This window comes from Alexandromys fortis, unplaced genomic scaffold (assembly GCF_014885135.2).
Source record: "Alexandromys fortis isolate MF-2015 unplaced genomic scaffold, M_Fortis_MF-2015_v1.1 scaffold_95, whole genome shotgun sequence".
Classification (NCBI taxonomy): domain Eukaryota; kingdom Metazoa; phylum Chordata; class Mammalia; order Rodentia; family Cricetidae; genus Alexandromys; species Alexandromys fortis.
In genome coordinates, this window is record NW_026067990.1 from 7,321,584 (window position 1) to 7,338,800 (window position 17,217).

At 45.0% G+C, this 17,217-nt stretch overlaps 1 protein-coding gene across 2 annotated transcripts in view; it reads right to left on the bottom strand.

Moving 5' to 3' along the window:
* Slc9a6 (solute carrier family 9 member A6) overlaps window positions 1-17,184 on the bottom strand; it is a 69,022-nt gene extending 51,838 nt beyond the window's left edge. Inside the window, exons 1-4 of one of the 2 annotated variants that reach the window (XM_050159678.1) lie at window positions 17,004-17,184; window positions 16,523-16,631; window positions 14,661-14,719; window positions 5,150-5,374 (exon numbers count right to left, since the gene is read on the bottom strand). In XM_050159678.1, the coding sequence (XP_050015635.1) occupies window positions 5,150-5,374; window positions 14,661-14,719; window positions 16,523-16,631; window positions 17,004-17,013 (403 nt within the window). In that variant the 5' untranslated portion in view covers window positions 17,014-17,184. Of the gene's footprint in view, window positions 1-5,149; window positions 5,478-14,660; window positions 14,720-16,522; window positions 16,632-17,003 lie in introns of those variants that run through there. The other variant, XM_050159677.1, reaches the window with a different exon arrangement.
* Between the last annotated feature and the right edge of the window lie 33 nt (window positions 17,185-17,217).

The window sequence follows — 17,217 nt, forward strand, 5'->3', positions numbered from 1 at the left end:
AACACGGCTTCCTCAGTAACCCCAGCCCTGTCTCCCTGCCTACTGCACCTGAAAACCCTGCTGCTCAAAAGTATGGGCATAATATCACTGAAGAACGAAGTGTAGTCAGAGCTGACAACACTGTCCACACCTTCAGAAGTGTTTGGGGACAGCAAGATGGCTCAGCTGCTAAAAGAGTTTGCCACAGAAGCCTAATGACCTGAGTTCAAGCACTGGAAAACTGACTCCACAAAGTTAGCCTCTTACCTCCAACATGCACTGTGCCGTATGCGTGCCCGCACTCACCAAGACACAATGCAAGCATGCACACTCACTAATAATAATAATAATAATAATAAATAATAATAATAATAATAATAAAGTCCTGTAGTCCCAGCACTCAAGAGACAGAGAAAGAATTACAGCAAGTTTGAGACTAGTCGGGGCTAATCAGTGAGACCTTGTCTCAAAATGAAGAGTAAATGAGGATTTTGAAGGTGTAGTTCAATGACAGGATGCTTATTCTCGCATGAGTCGGGTCCTGGGTTCAATGCCCAGGGCCTCCTAGCGAAAGTGAGTATGCGGTCATAAAATCATCAATAACTTGTTTCAAAACTGCTGCTAGAGAAGGCTGGACAGGTGGCTGCGTGGTTTAAGAGCGCTGCTTCTCAGGCAGAGAGCCCAGGATTGATTCCTAGCAGCCACACGGAGGCTCACAACCATGAGGAACTCCAGCTCCAGGGGATCTGATACGATCTTTAGCCTCTGAGGGCAATGCATGCATGTGCTACACAGACACATATGCAGACAAAACACTCATATAATAAAAAATAAAATCTTTTAAGAGAACATTGTTAATTCTGTGACAATGACTACTGAATACATTTCAAGACAGCAAAGAAAGACAAAGCTTTTACTGACATTCATTGTGATTTACTGGCTAAAAAAGGGAGGGGCTGTTAAACCAGATAGACTCTTTTAATCCTGACTCAACAAATGCTATCAAGCAGATCATTTACCCTCTCTGAGGCCTAATTTTGTCTACTGTAAAATGAGAAAGATAATAGTACCCATATGACAGAGTTGCTATGAGGTTTAAATGAGATGCTACTTAAACGTGAATAATACAGTCTCACACACTGTAATGCGCAATGAACACTAGCTTTTAGTCACTAGATTGTATTACTTTGAGGGCAGGGAATGTGGCACCTACCTACCTTTTTCATCATAAGCCACCCATCACAGACATTGAAGAAAGGTTTACCGATAGAGCAATAGTTAATCGTACGACTTAACCAAACAAGATTCCCTAAGGCAAAACAAATATTTTACTGTCATTTGCTTCTTATTTGTAAGCACACGCAGTGAGTGATCACTTTTCAGACATAATTAACTAGCTCAACAATGTCTACTAACAGTGACTCACTCTAGAGCTTCCTAAGAAAACTAGCCCAGTGAGCAAAACACGTGGGAGCATCGATGCTGTGTTTGCAGGGGATGGGGAAAAGGCTCAGTTGGCAATGTGCTTGCCGTGTAAGCACGGGAATCTGAGTTGGGATCCCAAGAACCTACGTAAAAACAGGGTTACAGCAGAGTGCTTCCGTAATCCTGGTGCTACCGACATGGAAACGGGAAGATTCATAGGAGTTTGCTGGCAGTTATTCTAGACAAATCCAAAAACTCTGGGTTCGGTGAGAAGTCCTGTCTCAAAAAATAAGGCGGACAGTGACTGAGGAAGCCACCCAATGTTGAGCTGTTTTCATGACGCACCTCCACATGCACACACAGAGGAGCCTGAGCTGTTTTGTTGGTTTTTTTTTTGTTTTTGTTTTTGATTGTTTGATTTTTGAGACAGGACTTCTCCATGTAGCACAGATTATCCTGGCACTCACTCTGTAGACCAGGCTGGCCTCAAACTCATAGAGATCCACCTGCCTCTGCCTCCTGAGTGCTGGGATTAAAGGAGTGCACCACTGCCTGGCTAAGAATCTGTTTTCAAATCTGAGTTAGAGACCAGCCTGGTCTACTACAAGAGCTAGTTCCAGGACAGACTCAATAGCTACAGCGAAACCCCGTCTCGAAAACAGATTATTTTTTTGTTTGTTTGTTTGTTTTCGAGACAGGGTTTCACTGTAGCTATTGAGTCTGTCCTGGAACTAGCTCTTGTAGATCAGGTTGGCGGCCTTAAACCCACAGAGGTCTGCCTGCCCCTGCCTCCTGAGTGCTGGGATTAAAGACCCACACCACCACCGCCCAGCTACTAGAGCAATTATTAAATATCTATATTACAGTCTAGAAACTGACTGCATAATTGACTTAAATCTACTTTCCGTTTGGCTGTTTTAAGATAGGGTCTCCCTCTGCAGCCCAGAAGGGCTCCAACTTGCTATACTCTTGCCTGTTTCCTGAGTTTAGTGATCACCACACCCAGCTGTGGTTTAAGCTTTTTACCCTTGCTTCTTACAAAGATAAAAGGGGTAGGCATGGTGATATAAGCCTGTCATCTTGACACTAGGGAGGCAGATGCAAGACTGCCATGGGTTTAAGAACAGCCTAGGCTACATAGCAAGAACCACCTCTATCAGTCAATCAAAAAAACAAACAGCGTTTTTCTGAGAGTAGTTACATAGTGAAACTGCTATCACAACTAGATCGCCATCCAGCTGAAGCTTAGATGTACAGAAATTCTCTTTTCACCTAGAAATGAAACTACACATACACAGTAACACAACAGCTATGATGGTGCAAGAGCTATACAAGAGGTAAATGCAGCTTCAGAACTCAGTCTGTTTTCCCATGGCCCAAGAGCAGAGAAGACGCTTTTTTCATTTATTTTTAAAAACCTAAAGATTTAAATGTTAAAATATAATTATTTATGCTTTATGTGTATGCACACTTTGCCTACATGTATGTTGGTGTAGTATGTGTATGCACTACCCACAGTCTGGAAATATGTATCGAATCCCCTACAACTGGTGTTACAGATGGCTGCGAGCCACCTTGTGGGGGCTGGGAATCAAGCCAGGGTCCTCTGCAAGAGCAGCCAGTACTCTCTTGCCCAGTGATCCTTCTTTCTCTGGCCTCCTCCCCCTTTTTTGCATTTTTTTTTAATTTTGCAAAGAGAAAAAAAACAGAAATTAAAATGTATTATGAATGACCCTTAAAATCAATGATCTTTATTATCTAGCCCTTTTAAAAATGCCAATCCCTGGTCTTAAGTCTTGTACCATCAACTGTCAAATAAAAAAATCTCTCTCAATAGGAAAGAGATTATCTGTGATTATTGTAATACTGTGTGGCTCATTTCTCATTTACCCAAAGTTCAAATGTCATTATACACCTTTTATGATTTGTCTTTTCATTCCTTAAAGATCCTACAAGTCTACAGATTCTGTACATACTATATAATAATAAACTAATTAGTAAATGTTTGTTGAAGATAGTAGACGAGTCACACACATTGTCACACAGAGAAATCAGGTAAAATGTACAACTTGTATGACCAATTAGCCTTAAGAGGCACTACAAATGAAATGCAATGTTTTGGCCGGGCGGTGGTGGTGCAAGCCTCTAATCCCAGCACTCAGGAGGCAGAGACATGCAGAGCTCTGTGAGTCTGAGGCCAGCCTGATGTACAAAGCAAGTTCCAGGACAGCTACAGCTGTTACACAGAAAAACCCTGTCTTGAGAAACCAAAAGGAAAAAAAAAAGAAAAAGAAAGAAAAGAAAAAGAAATACATTTTTGACATCCTAGTAAACAAGAATAATCCTCATGCTTAGAATTGATTACCTTACTAACGAAAACCAAGCCTGAGCCCATGCATTTTCAAAGCAGACAACTACCTTTTCTTGCTACCCTTGAGATGCGTGCACAACCTAGAAGTCTGGATTTACTGGAAGGCGGTGGGGGCTGCATGGAAAAATACCTTTTAATGCCAAACCTTCATATACCTATCTTCAAATCTTAGAAACAACCCTCTATAATTCAAGACTCTACACCAAATGAAGATAATCTTCACACATTACTGCACAGACAGGACTGTTTGTCTGCCCTCATCTCTTCAGCCATACCCTCCTAGGCAGATATGAGACCATCAGCAAAATCTTCTTCCCCCCCCCTCGCAAGGTTAGAGCATTGCTCAAAATGCTTCTAAGCCCATGGCTTGATTTTCCTTTCTTGCCCCCCTCTGTGTGTTTGTGTGTGTGTGCGTGTGTGCATGCGTGCGCGTGTGTATATCATGTGCCCCACCACGCACAGAAAAATAACCTCAAAAGAACGCACACTGAGACTCAAGAACCAAAATCATTTACACAGCAATTGGTCAATAACCTCATGCTAACGGCAAGTCACCCCCTATACATAACCGTGAAGATTCTTAATTACTATTTGGCTGAACTGTTCTCATCATATCGTATGTAACATGCTGCTTGAAGAACCTTAACTCTCACTCGTCCTCAGTTTCATAAGCCTGACTCCTAAGGAACAACCCTAGGTCTCCCCATCAGGTATCACAGGTAGAATATAATAAATTAGGACGACATTTAAAATGTCCTGAGCCTTCTGTAGCGTACTTCTGGTTTTGATTTTGCGTGGATTCCACTGGAGTAAGGTTATCATCTGCATCTGGAAAGGAGGCATAGCAAAAGCTGGGCAATGAGTAAAGGTCGCCTCTGGTTCCAAATGAATGCCAGATGCTGGCAGTACAGCTACTACTGCAGCTTCAATGAACCTTAAACAAACTGACACCCTAGAGACGGACAGACTACAAGGATGTCTTCCCCTCCCCCCGCCCCAAGCCCCATCCTAGCCACCGCACCCGACTCCCTTTCCCATCTTCAACACCCACCCTTACTGGTGCCTAGCTTGGTAGGCAGAGGGGTGCAGAGGAAAAAGGGGGTGGGGTCGGAGGCAAAAACAGCAAGGAGAGCCAGAGAAAATGGGGAGGCGAGGCTGAGAACGAGGTAGGAAAAACGGGGGGCGTAGCAGAAATAAAGCGGGGGGGGGGCGGAGATGAGCCAGAGAAACCCAGGACGGTTTAAGACGAGGCGGAAAATGAAATGAGAAGGGGAGCATAATGTAGGCCGAGCAGGACTAGGACAGGAGGAGAAGCAGTCGGCAGGCAGAGAAAGGGATAGTACCAGTAAGGGGCCAGGGGTCCAAGACACTTACCGTAAATCATAGCAAGGCCAGTTTCATGCAGGAAGCGGGCCCGGCGGTGCTTGAAGAGCCAGATCGTCAGAATGGTGAGGGTCAGCAGCAGGATGAAGATGAGCAGGTTGGCGCTGTCCTGCCGGTGGCTCTCCTCCGCCTGCTTCTCGGACACGATCTCCTCGTCCATGGCTCTTGTCGTTCCCCGGGAGCCGTCCGAAGCCCCGGTCCAGCCAAAGAGGCTCACTGCGAAGAGCAACCAGAGGGGCCGCATAAGCGGACGCGCCCTGGGCCGGCAGACGCCACGGCGAACAGGCGCCAGCCGCCAGCTGCGCTGAGGCACAGCCATGTCTTCCCCCCCACCCCCCACCCCCGCCCCACTCCTCACCCGCAGCCGCCCGCGGTGGGACCACTCCCCGAGGGCTCACGGGAAAGGGGCGGGGCTGCAGCTGAGCAGGCGGTGCAGGCACCGCCCCGCGCTGCCTCCACTCTTAAAGGGACCGCCACAGCTCCCGCCTGCGCGTCACCATTCCTTTGCAGCTCTGCCCACCTAAGGGCACACCTAGAGCTCGAGATCTGTCCGAATTTAACCCACGTAGAAAACACTACGGAAGAACCATGGACCCAGTGTAACCAGATGCCCATTGTGCGCTCTTTACTTTGATTCTATTCTGTCAGCTGGGAAGGGGACAGGAATCCATCTTCATAACCCTCGTCCCCCAGTGTCTCTTAACAGGATAAGAAGTTGTCCCCTTGGGAGTGGCCTCAATCTCCAGCTCTGTAATTTAATCGGAATCCCCTTATTCTGTCATTATTGGGGAAAAACACGGTAAGAGTTCGTAAAAGAACTCACACAAAGGCATGGATCATATTATTGAGTTTTCTTTAGCAGTCAAAGCTTGATATATGTCATCTCCTGTGTCAGAAACGAATACAGAGCTTCAGCCTTTCAAAAGGATAGTCAACCAAGTTTGTGCTCAGATTTCCCTCCTCCCAGAAGCACCTCCCTCCCTCTGGGGAGAAATCTTTGGTGGTTGACGCTATTTCCCTCTCCTGTTGTTCTTTTAGATTGCCATTTGAAGGCAAGTGTCACCAGTTCTTTGACTCCCTACCTGTCACCCCCCCCCATACACAACTGCCACAGAGAAATTTCTGTGTAGTCCCCTGGACTCACAAGGCAAGATTTTCATAGTTCACCTCCATAGCTGAGCTGTGTTTGGGAACCTCTCCAAAAAGTCTCCATACTTGCGGTCGCACTCCTTAGGGGGTTTTGAGCTCTAGACTTTCACTTCTACATAAATCCGCTACAAGTCTCAAGCCCTGGCCTGTCAGCAAGCATTCGGGCCTCTACCTGTGGAGTATACACTGAGTCTCTCCTGTAAAGGAGCTAATTCCTCCCCTTATGAATATGTCTCCTTCCTCAAAGCTTTCAGAGATCACTAGTATTACTATCAATCCCAGCCCGGCCATTTTGTGTAAAAAGTCCCATCCTGAAAGCTTTTCTCCTCGTCACTAACAAACCCTTTAAGCTCTGTGAGGATAGTGAGACTTCAGAGAGAGAAAACCAACTCTAGAATGGGTGGTTCTAGTCGACAGGCCAGGAATTTTCCCAGCAGTATCTGCCCATCCCTATTAGTAGCTGGGGCGGTCTGTCTTCCCAAGATACCTCAGGACTCCTCCTTTCCACTGACTCCAGTCTAATTGCACTTCTCTGTTCATACCAGGCTAGGCCTGTTACATGGGCAAGAAACCCAGGCCAGGAGCCGCTGTGCTCTCTGCAGCACTGGCTGGATGTCCCTGAACACCTGAAAGGCCAGACCTCCTTTGAGCAAATCCACTCACCCCAAAGTGATTCTGCCTGTCCACAAAACCACTTTCTGATGAGCGTCTGGATCTTAAGAACGGAGGAGCCACAGGTTTCTTTGCTTGACCACAGTGAACAAACCTCTTCCAGCCCCGGACCACCACCAGTTTCCATGGCCCTAGCAACTCAATGCCCTGCCCATCTGTAGCCTCTAGAGAGCCCAGCTCCAGGAGAGACTACATAGCGCCAACTCGGCCAACAGTCAAAGCCATGGACTTAGGCTTCCCTCAGAATGTGCCCCCCCCCCTCTCTCTCTCTCACACACACACACACACACACACACACACACACACGCACACTGTTCCCACCTCTCATTCCCAGCTCCATTTCTCTTCATTACTGCCACCCCTGCCAGTGCGAGTCCATGTCAGGTCAGCGTGTTCTGTGCAGTACTTTCCCAGCTCCCCCCCCCACCTCCCCCTGCAAGGGACAGTTCTTGTGGTCCCCTCCATTTCCTTGCCCTGAAGCAGTTTCAAGTGGAGGTGGTTCACTTCCTCACAACCTTCCTGTCCTACATGACAACATGTGTGTGCACACGTGCTCGAGTGCCTGCGCCATCACACCATGTATCATGTAGCCTAAGGGAGCTGACGCTCTGCTTCCTCCTTACTCTTCAGAGCCCTGACTCCTCCACCCTTCATGGGAAGCTGTCACCTTCTCTTTCCTTGTTTTTGCCATCTAACCACTTCCTGGTCACTCCTACACATCCAGCATACTTGTGAGTCTGGTTTATAGGCTTTTCTGGCTTCCTCTCAGCCCTTCCACCACCCTTGAGGGACTCCAGTAAATCAGTCAGACAACTCAGAATTCAGCCTTGCTTGTTTTCACTGAGAAACTCAAAGCATTCTGGGAAGCTCCTACCCTCCAATTGATGAACTATCACATCCATATCTTTCCATCCTTCCTCCCCTTCAGCTTCCCGTAAAAGGTGTTTCCTCCTCCTTTAGAAACCTATTCCCTCATCCAGCTCATCCCTTCACTTCCTTTCTGCCAGAAGCCGCTCTAAAGCCACCCTCCACCCCCACCTCGTCCGTGACTCCTTTTCTGTCCCCTGCTACTCTGTCAACAGGCCCAGGTATCGTCCTTCAAGCTTCCCCATTAACGATTGCACCACCGTTTCACCTCTTGCTGGAGAGATAAGCATCTCAAAAGCATTTCTATCATTTCTGTGATCATATCCCTTAGTGTGGGGTATTAGGAAAGATCAGACGACAGCCTGGGACCCAGAAGAAACCTGTCCTCTGCTTTTATGACTGGAAGCTAACAACAGTTCTGACATTTTTAAATGCTAATTTTAAAAAGCCCCAAGTGAGTATTCTGTGGTGCGACAGCAGCAGAAATCAAGACTTCCGTGTCCCTCCCTGGTGGCGCAGTGGAAAAAGTGTCGCTCTTTGTTTGCCTACGGTTTATGGCTGTTTTTCTGTAACAAGGGCAGAGTTGGGTAACATTGAAAGAGGCTTGGGGGCCCGCAAAGCCTAAGGTATTTGTTATCTGACCCTCTGTTGGAAAAGTTTGCCCTTCTGCCTTCATCCCAGTCAATCATTCCCCCACACTCCTATGAGACAGCACTTTCTGAAGTTCCACTCTGCTTGTGTAGGTCACACCCTTGCTCCAGATCCTTCCAATGCCCCCACTTTAGTTCTGGTCCCTCAACATGGGGACATCTTTGGAGCACTGTGGCTCCAGGCTGTTTCTTCACTGTTAAGGCCTGTGCTTCCCTGATAGATTTTACTCCAGATATTCTGAAACAAAAAATATTCCACCTTGTAGTTCCATGAGTATTTCGTGTGTGTCTCCTATGAGTTTCCATGCATTCCTCCTGCTTGAATGGGCCTACAGCACCTTCTTTCCAAAATTAACTTCTACTTGGCTGGAAAAGCTCGGATTAAAGGTCCCAAAAGTCACCAAACTGAGTTAGGGGCTCCTCTTCCTAAGGGCTCTGAATCCCCTGGGCAAATCTCTATCCTAGCTCTCCTGATACATTAGCATATTCATTTTCTAAGATCATAAATATCTCCTGCACCAGCACCTAGCAAAAAACTTATCCAAAATAAGCGCCCTGGGGCCAGCGGGGTGACTTGGTGGGTAAAGACCTATGCCAATAAGCCTGACTCACATGGTGGGAGGACAAAACTGACTCCTGCAAGTCGTCCCATGGTCTCCACACATGAACTATGGCACACACCCACACACACATGTACACATATGCATACAGAAGAAAACGTGAAATGTATTCAATAACGCATATCATATCAATGCATCAATAGGGCTCTCTTGAATTTCAGTGAGTGCAAGGGAAATCCTCAGGTATACAGATGGCGTTAAATGTCCATGGGAACACAGACTCAATTCAAGGATAAGCTGAAAGAGGACTTTGTAATAGCAGGTACACGGTAAGGACTCAGTAAATACTTGATAACAGAAAAGCACCGATAAGTTTTGCCATACTCGGCACAATCTTTAGTTCCCTGGACGTGCCTGATAAACAGTGGGTTAACTAATTCACGCACTTGGAGAAAGGTGGGGAAGTTTGGTTAGAGTCACGTTACAGAAGATCTACAACGCAACTGAAATGTTTAAATCGTCCATTTCCGCAATCAAAAGTCTCCCCGGTTTAGGTTTGGCAGAAGAAAAGGGAAGAAATGACATGACATGCAACGAGATGAGCACTGGGAGGTCAGCTAAGAGTTTAGGAAAGTAGTTGCCCATGGTGACACACGCCTGCCATGCCAGGGCTCAGAAGGCTGAGGAGGGAGCAAGAAACTTTTGAGGCCTGCCTGTGTCACACAGGGAGCTTCTATGCCCTCTTCAAGTCGGTCACTTTTCTGTCATAGAGACAAATGCCATGAGCAAACACAACTTAAGGAAGAGAGCGTTTCTTTTGACTTATCGTTCCAGAGGGATACCAGCCCACCATGCTGGGGAGGCATAGCAGCAAGCAGCAGACATGACAATAGCAATGGGGACTAGAAGCACATCTTCAAAGAAACGTCATATTGGAAGGAGAGCAGTACTACAGAATCTCAATGCCTGACCCCCATGACATACTTTTCCCACCAAGGCCGCACCACCTAAACCACTCCAAACAACACCACCAACTTGGAATCAAATAGTCAAATACCCAAGCCTATGGGGAACACTTCTCACTCAAGAAACCATAGCCTCCTACCAAAAGAAGAGGAAAAAATAAAACCGAAGTAGTGCCAAGGTGCTACAGGGTCTCAGTGTACTGTATGATGTAGGAATAAAGTGACAAGCTGATACAGTGTAGATGGCTAAGGAGCAGGTCAGTGCACATGCTCAGCATACGCAAGGCCCTGGGTTCGATCCCTAGCACTGCCAAAAAGAAAAAAAAAACACTGAAAAAGGACTTCATGGCTTTGAGTCTGCATAACTGGAAAACACAGACCTGTGTGCAGCAATAATAGGAAGTCATAAGGCTGAACCTGGCTACGCACAGGCTTGATGTAAGAAGCTGGTAGGAACCCAGGCATGGTGACACATAACTATAATCCCAGCACACAGAAGGCTGGGGCAGGAGAATTGTCACAAATCTGAGGCTAACCTGTGTTACATTTATCCCAGGCCAGCCAGGGATAAATGACAATAAGACCCTGTTCCCCTCCCTCAAAAAAAGGGGAGAGTGGCGGGAAATCCACATGCAGATATTGGAGTAGGTAGTTAGAAATGCAGCTTGATGCTCAGGACCAGCGACAGATTCGGGAGCCCTCTGCTCAGTAGCGAAGCTGTGGGAGGTCCTGACTTTTCCCAAGAACAGAGGGAGGGCATCATGGGCTGTCCTGAGGCAATAATAAAGTGAATGCTAGAGAAGTCATAGCTACATTTTGAATCCAGCATAAACATGCAAAAGTTTTCACACAATTTATTTCCTCATGTGACCATCCAAATGTGAAGAAAAAAAGTAAGATTTTTTTTTCAGTCTCATTAGGGAGGCTCTCTGAAATGCACACTTGTATTAACCTCATACAAGTAACCTAGGTTACTTTATGCAGATGCATCAAGTAAAGTCCTGAGAGATACACCCAATCTAGAAATGGTCACAAGAATTCAAATATCAAAGGGTCAGCACTCAAGAAGCAGAGGCAGGCAGAACTAGGCCAGCCAGAGTCACACAGTCAAAAAAAAAAAAAGTAATCAAATGGGAGAAGCGACTGATTTAATGGGATAGGGAACCTCTTTAGTCTGGAAAAATAGAAGGATCAATAATAAATAATAATAATGGGAGTTAGGGAAATGGTGCAGTCAGTGGGGAAAATACTTACTGCACAAGCAAGAAGATCTGAGTTGGTATACCCAGGGCATACAAAAGGCTAGATGTGAAAACACACATCTGTAATCCCAGTATTCCTTCAGCAAGAGGGGAGGCAGAGACTAGGGAATCCCTGGAAGCTCAAGGGCTAACTAGTCTAGGGTACACAGCAGCAAGCACCAAACAGGATCTCTACTCAGATTTGGTAGAGAGTGGAGACCAACACCTGGGGTTGTCCTTTGACCTGCACTCGCCTGTACTCATACCCATGAATACACACACACGCACACATTAAAACAATAATGGGGATTAAGAGATTGTTCAGCAGGTAAAGAAAGCACTTGCTGTCTAATCATGAGGATCTGAGTTTGAGCCCCAGAACTAACATAAAGATGGAAGGAAAGAACCATCTCCATGAACTTGTGCTCTGATCTCCACATCTGTGCCATGGCACATATGGCACACAAGCTCCACCCTCCCCCAATGTCATACATCCACAGTGATAGTAAAGTAACAATAAATAAAAAGTTGAGGCCTGGAGACATGGCTTTGTAATTAAGAGCGCGTATTGTTCTTCCAGAGAACATGAGTTCAGTTCCCAGCACCCACATCAGGCAGCCCCTCACAACCATCTTGAACTCCAGCTCTGGGAGACACTAGTCTTCTGACCTCTGTAAGCACCTGTACTCATGTGCACATACCCAGCCACACATCCACACAGGCATAATTTTAAAAATAAATGTTTTTTAACTAATAAAACAATAGTCAACATTCACAGAGTGCTTACGGTGTGTGAGACTACTCACCACTCACAGGCAGCAGCATGCTCAGCTCTGACAACAGCCCTATAAATGAGCACTGTGGCTAGCCTCAAGTTACAGGTGATGGAACTGAAGCACAGAGATCAGGCACTCCTCCAATTTCCAAGATGTAGAGAAGGAAAATCCAGAGTCTAAACTCAGCCCAGTCCAGGGTACATGCTCTAGAAAACAATTGTAGTCTAAGTAATTCAGCAAACAAATCTCAAAGGCACGAAGTCAAGTAAATACAGTCTTAAAATTGGATTCTCAAGCTGGGCATTGGTAGTGTGCACCTTTATTTCCCAGCACTCGGGGGAGGCAAGGATCTCTGTGAGTTCAAGGCCACAGAGTAAGTGTGGTCCACAGAGTAAGTTCAAAGACAGCCAAGGACTACACATTGAAACCCTTTCTTGAAAAAACAAACAAACAAAACAACAAAAATGGAAAAGGTTGGATTCTCAAAATACCAAGGTGCTACTTAATCTTTTAAGATACATGTTTTGTTGTTTCTCATTTGAATTTCTTCCAAGTACACACTATGCCTGTAAAAAGAAAATAAAAGGATGCAACACCAATTTTGAAAATGCTAGTTTCCTAGAGAGAGCTTCAATACAGGGACCTGGATTCTAGTTCTGGCCTCTAGGGAAGCTGCCTAGGGCCACCAGAAGCTGCCAGTAGAAAGGCGTGAGCCCTGATAAGGGCTACACATCTGCCTGGCTCAAGGATAAAATGTGTTGAAGGGATTCTGCTTCTCCTGATTTTAGCTATTGTTTTAAAAAAAAATGTGTGAATTCTTCTCTGGCAGATCCTGTACACATCTTCAGGGAACCTGGAGCAGCACTTTTTGCATGATGGATGCGTTAGGGAAAACCTATATGGATGTGTGGCAGATCTGCCTGTCTGAATGATTCAGTTTCTGTTGTTTTATTGATCTGATTCCTTCCCTGAGAAAGATCTATGCAATTCCTTGCTTGTTGATAAGTCCGAGAAGTGGGGAGGATAGGAGGAAGGAAAGGAGAAGGGAAGGCAGTTAGACAGAGCAGGCAAGCAGGTTAGTTTGCCTAGAAGGCTATAGAATCCTAGACTCTGTTACCCAGAGATATAGTTCTAGATATAAATGGCTTTAAAAAGTTTTCTTAAAATCTTTAATTCAGGCCAGGTGGTGGTAGTGCAGGCCTTTAATCCCAGCACTCGGGAGGCAGAGGCAGAAGGGTGAGTTTGAGGCCAGCCTGATCTACAAGAGCTAGTTCCAGGACAGGCTCCAAAGCTACAGAGAAACCCTGTCTCAAAAAACAAAAAAAATATTAATTCAGTGTGTTTACACATTCCCCCATATTCAACTCTAAGGATATCATTCTCTCCCCTAACACCGTGTGGGTTTGGGGATTAAACTGAGGTCATTAGACTTGGTAGCACAGACTAACACATCCCATCAGCCATTTCAGTACATATAATATAATTTTATATATTTTTCTTATAGATATCTGTAATAGGAACACATTTGCAAAAAAGGTGAATTTTCAAACTAGGTCAGAGTACGGGAGATAAAGGGGAAAATACAGAGATTAAAATGTTCACAAGTAAAATTTGAAGATATTTAAGAACTTGGCTGGCATGAAACAAAGGCCCAATGCTGGGACACGTTGATCTAGTCAACACACTAACCTGGGGAACAGTTCTCTATAAATGCTTTAGCTGTTATTATCCCCACCTCCAATAATACCTGTAGCATTAACTAATCCATGGCACATATAGGGAGTGTTTTGGCAGGGGGGATAATTCAGACACTTCTGTGGTTACTTAGGAATGTGTCTGATGCAGTTTGAGTGTGTTCTCGGGAAAACAGTGCTGTCGCTAGTTGTATCTAGGCAAAAGGTTAAAGAGAGTAGAGAACGCAAGAAAGGGAGTAAGAGCGAGACGGGGGGGGGGGGGGATATGCAAATGTTTATTAACAGAAAGCAAAACTGTTTTTCTAGAATCGAGTCACTTCCCTGAAGACTAGGAAAATACATTGGTGGCTTATACAAATATCAGACTTCTCAGTGGGTGTATTTCTCCATAACCTGTTTTGTCTTTAAAGAAGTGACCCAGAACTCAGACACTTCTGGAAAACTCTTAACTGTTGATAGTGTTACAATCCAAAACCCCCAGCACTGGGTAGGAGGATAAGGCATAAAATTTTCAATTATGATTTCAAGGCCAGCAGCGACTATACGATGAGAGTCAGTCTCTGTCTCCTCCTCTGCCCTCACCACCGGAATCCAATCACAGAGAGGGAGGAGGGAATGTACAAGCAAGGGAGGTCAAGACCATGATGGAGAAATCTACAGAGACAGCTGAACCAAGCTCACGGAAACTCAGGAACTCTAGACTGACAGCTGTGGAGTCTCCATGGGACCCAACTAGGCCCTCCACATGTGGGAGACAGCGGTGAAGCTTGGACTATCTGAGGGGTCCCTGGCAGGATCTATCCCTGGTGCATTGGAGCCCAATCCCTATGATGGGATCCTATGCTCAGCCTTAATGCAGTGGGAAGGAGCTTGGTCCTGACCCACCTTAATGTGCCAGACTTGGTTGACTCCTGATGGGAGCCCTTACCTGTTGGGAGGAGTGGACTGGAGAGGAGGAGAGGGGACGGGTAGGAGGGAGAAATGTGGCTGGAATGTAAAATAAAAAGATTTAAATTTTTAAAAGATTCATTATGTGAAAAAAATCTATTTTCAATAAAAAGCAAACCCCACCAAATTTTTTTTAAAAAAAGTAGCGTCAGATATTAAGAGGTGAAAGCTGAAAGATCAGAGCAACCAGCCACTAGTTCTTACTTCTACCCAGTCCTCAGACAGAATGGGGCATCCTGTCTCCATAAATCCTCAGACTGAATGCCTTGAGCTCCTGTCTCCTTCCCACTTTATATTCCTCGCTCCACCCAGCCATATCCATTCTTGTCTCTACCTTCCTAAAGGTAGTGACTCCCAAGTACTGGGATTAAAGGTGTGAGCCACTACCACAACTCTGTTTCTCTTTTAGACTGGATCAATTTTGTGTGGCCCAGGGTGGCCTTGAACTCACAGAGATCCACCTATCTCTGCTTCCTGAGTGGTGGGATTAAAGGTGTGGGCCACCACTGCATGGCCTGTCTAACTAGGGATTCACTCCACACTCTGATCCTCGGGCAAGCTTTATTTATTATAACACAAATGAAATATCACCACATAAAAAAGAAATATCACATTTCTCCTTTTCTCTAAACTAAAAAAGGTTATAACTAAGAGCCTATAACTATCCCTCTCAAAACCCTCCAAACATTAAATCATTTACTGCATCAGATAAATTGTTATTAGGTAACCCGGAAAAGTTTTAATGACCATTATGTAAAACAAAATTTTGGTTTGCTTTAAAACTGGATTTTATATCTTGCAACATCCCAATAAGAAAGGAAAAAGCATTTTCCTGCCAACTAAATAGTGATTAGTTAATTGCTTGTTCTGTGACGTTTATTGATAGTTCTGCTTTCCTAAGGACATTGTGATTGATGTTGATCTAGCACTGTGCGGAGAAGGCCCAGAGAACAGTAATGATCATGACTTAATGAGTAATGGGATCCAATCAAAAATCCTATAATTGAACGTAAGGAAGTATGTTGACTCTTGGATGTCTTAATTTTCAGTTTTTCAGATTTGAAGAAACCCAAGTATATTTTTTAAAAACCACAGCGATTTTTAAAAATGCAATTCAAAATACTAGAAGGAAGCTGGGCGATTGTGGTGCACGCCTTTAATCCCAGCACTCGGATTTAATCCCAGGCAGAGGCAGGTGGATCACTGTGAGTTCAAGGCCAGCCTGGTCTACAAAGCTAGCTCCAGGACAGGCTCCAAAGCCACAAAGAAACCCTGTCTTGAAATATATATATTTATATATATTATATTATAAATATAATATATATAAATCTTTGTAAAGATCTTTTCAGTGATCAAGTCACTTTTAATTCTTTCCCAACATTTATTCACTCTTCATTCAACAAACATGCATTCAATGTCTACTACCTGAAAGTCAGTGTTCTATGCACAGAGAAAACTGTCTACTTGCAATTCACATTCCAGAGTGGGAAAAGAAGCAGCAAACAACAGCAACATAACAAAGATGGTGAAAAAAATGACATAGTTTAGAAGGTGATACAAACTCAGAGTAGATTAAGGAGATCACAAGTGGAGATGTTCAAATTTAAAAGGCATAAATAATAAGGATCACCATTGAACAGGAACTGGGGCACCAACGGGTTCAGATGACAGTTCTTTAGAGGTCGGTGGGAAATAATGATAATTACATTTACTTTGTGATATGCAGTTCACAAAGCTGTAGCACTTAGCAGGGGCACCGAAGTAACTTACATAGAGTGGAGGGGGTGAGTTACGTTTGGCCATATCAATGTGGCCATATCATGTGCCACAGGGTCTACTCACACGCAAATTAATATCCAGCGGCGGGTGGCTGGGAATGCTGACCGGGAGCCAAAGCCTGGTATTTGAGACGCAGTAGTTGACTTGGGATCACTGGAGTATCTATGCTGGTCTGAAGTGCAAACGAATTAATGAGCTTGTCAACAGAGAACAGACCAAGAAGAGATCAAGGGAAGACCTCGCTTTTGCGTGCCTACATTTTAGGAGAAGAAGACAAAAACAGAGAAAGGAGGTTACATCTGAATCCTGATCAGGCTGTTTTAAACATTCCTTTGTTGTCTTATTTTTTCCTTAATGCATGCTAGCGTTCTTCACGACCAAACAGTTCTGCCACGATACACTCCTTTTCGCGTGGATCTTTCTTGAAGAAAGGTAAAGTAGAAAAGTTACAAGCTGAATTAATTTTCTGAGCATCTCCGGCAAGCTAAGTGTTCAGGGCTCCACCCACCTCCCATCAAGTTATCGCCCTCCGCACTTTATTTACCTCCTGCCATTAATGCTCAAATGCTCTCCTCCTCCCAGTAATCTTTCTCAGCACCACTTCTCTGAGGCCAGAAGATTTAGTGAAACAAAAGACTCGTTGAAAACCAAATCACACAAATAGCCAACTCCAAATACCAACCGCTAGGATTCTGAATCCTGCACCCACAGCCTTGGCCACCAGCCCCACCCTCTTCTCCTCTAGGGCCTTTCCGTAA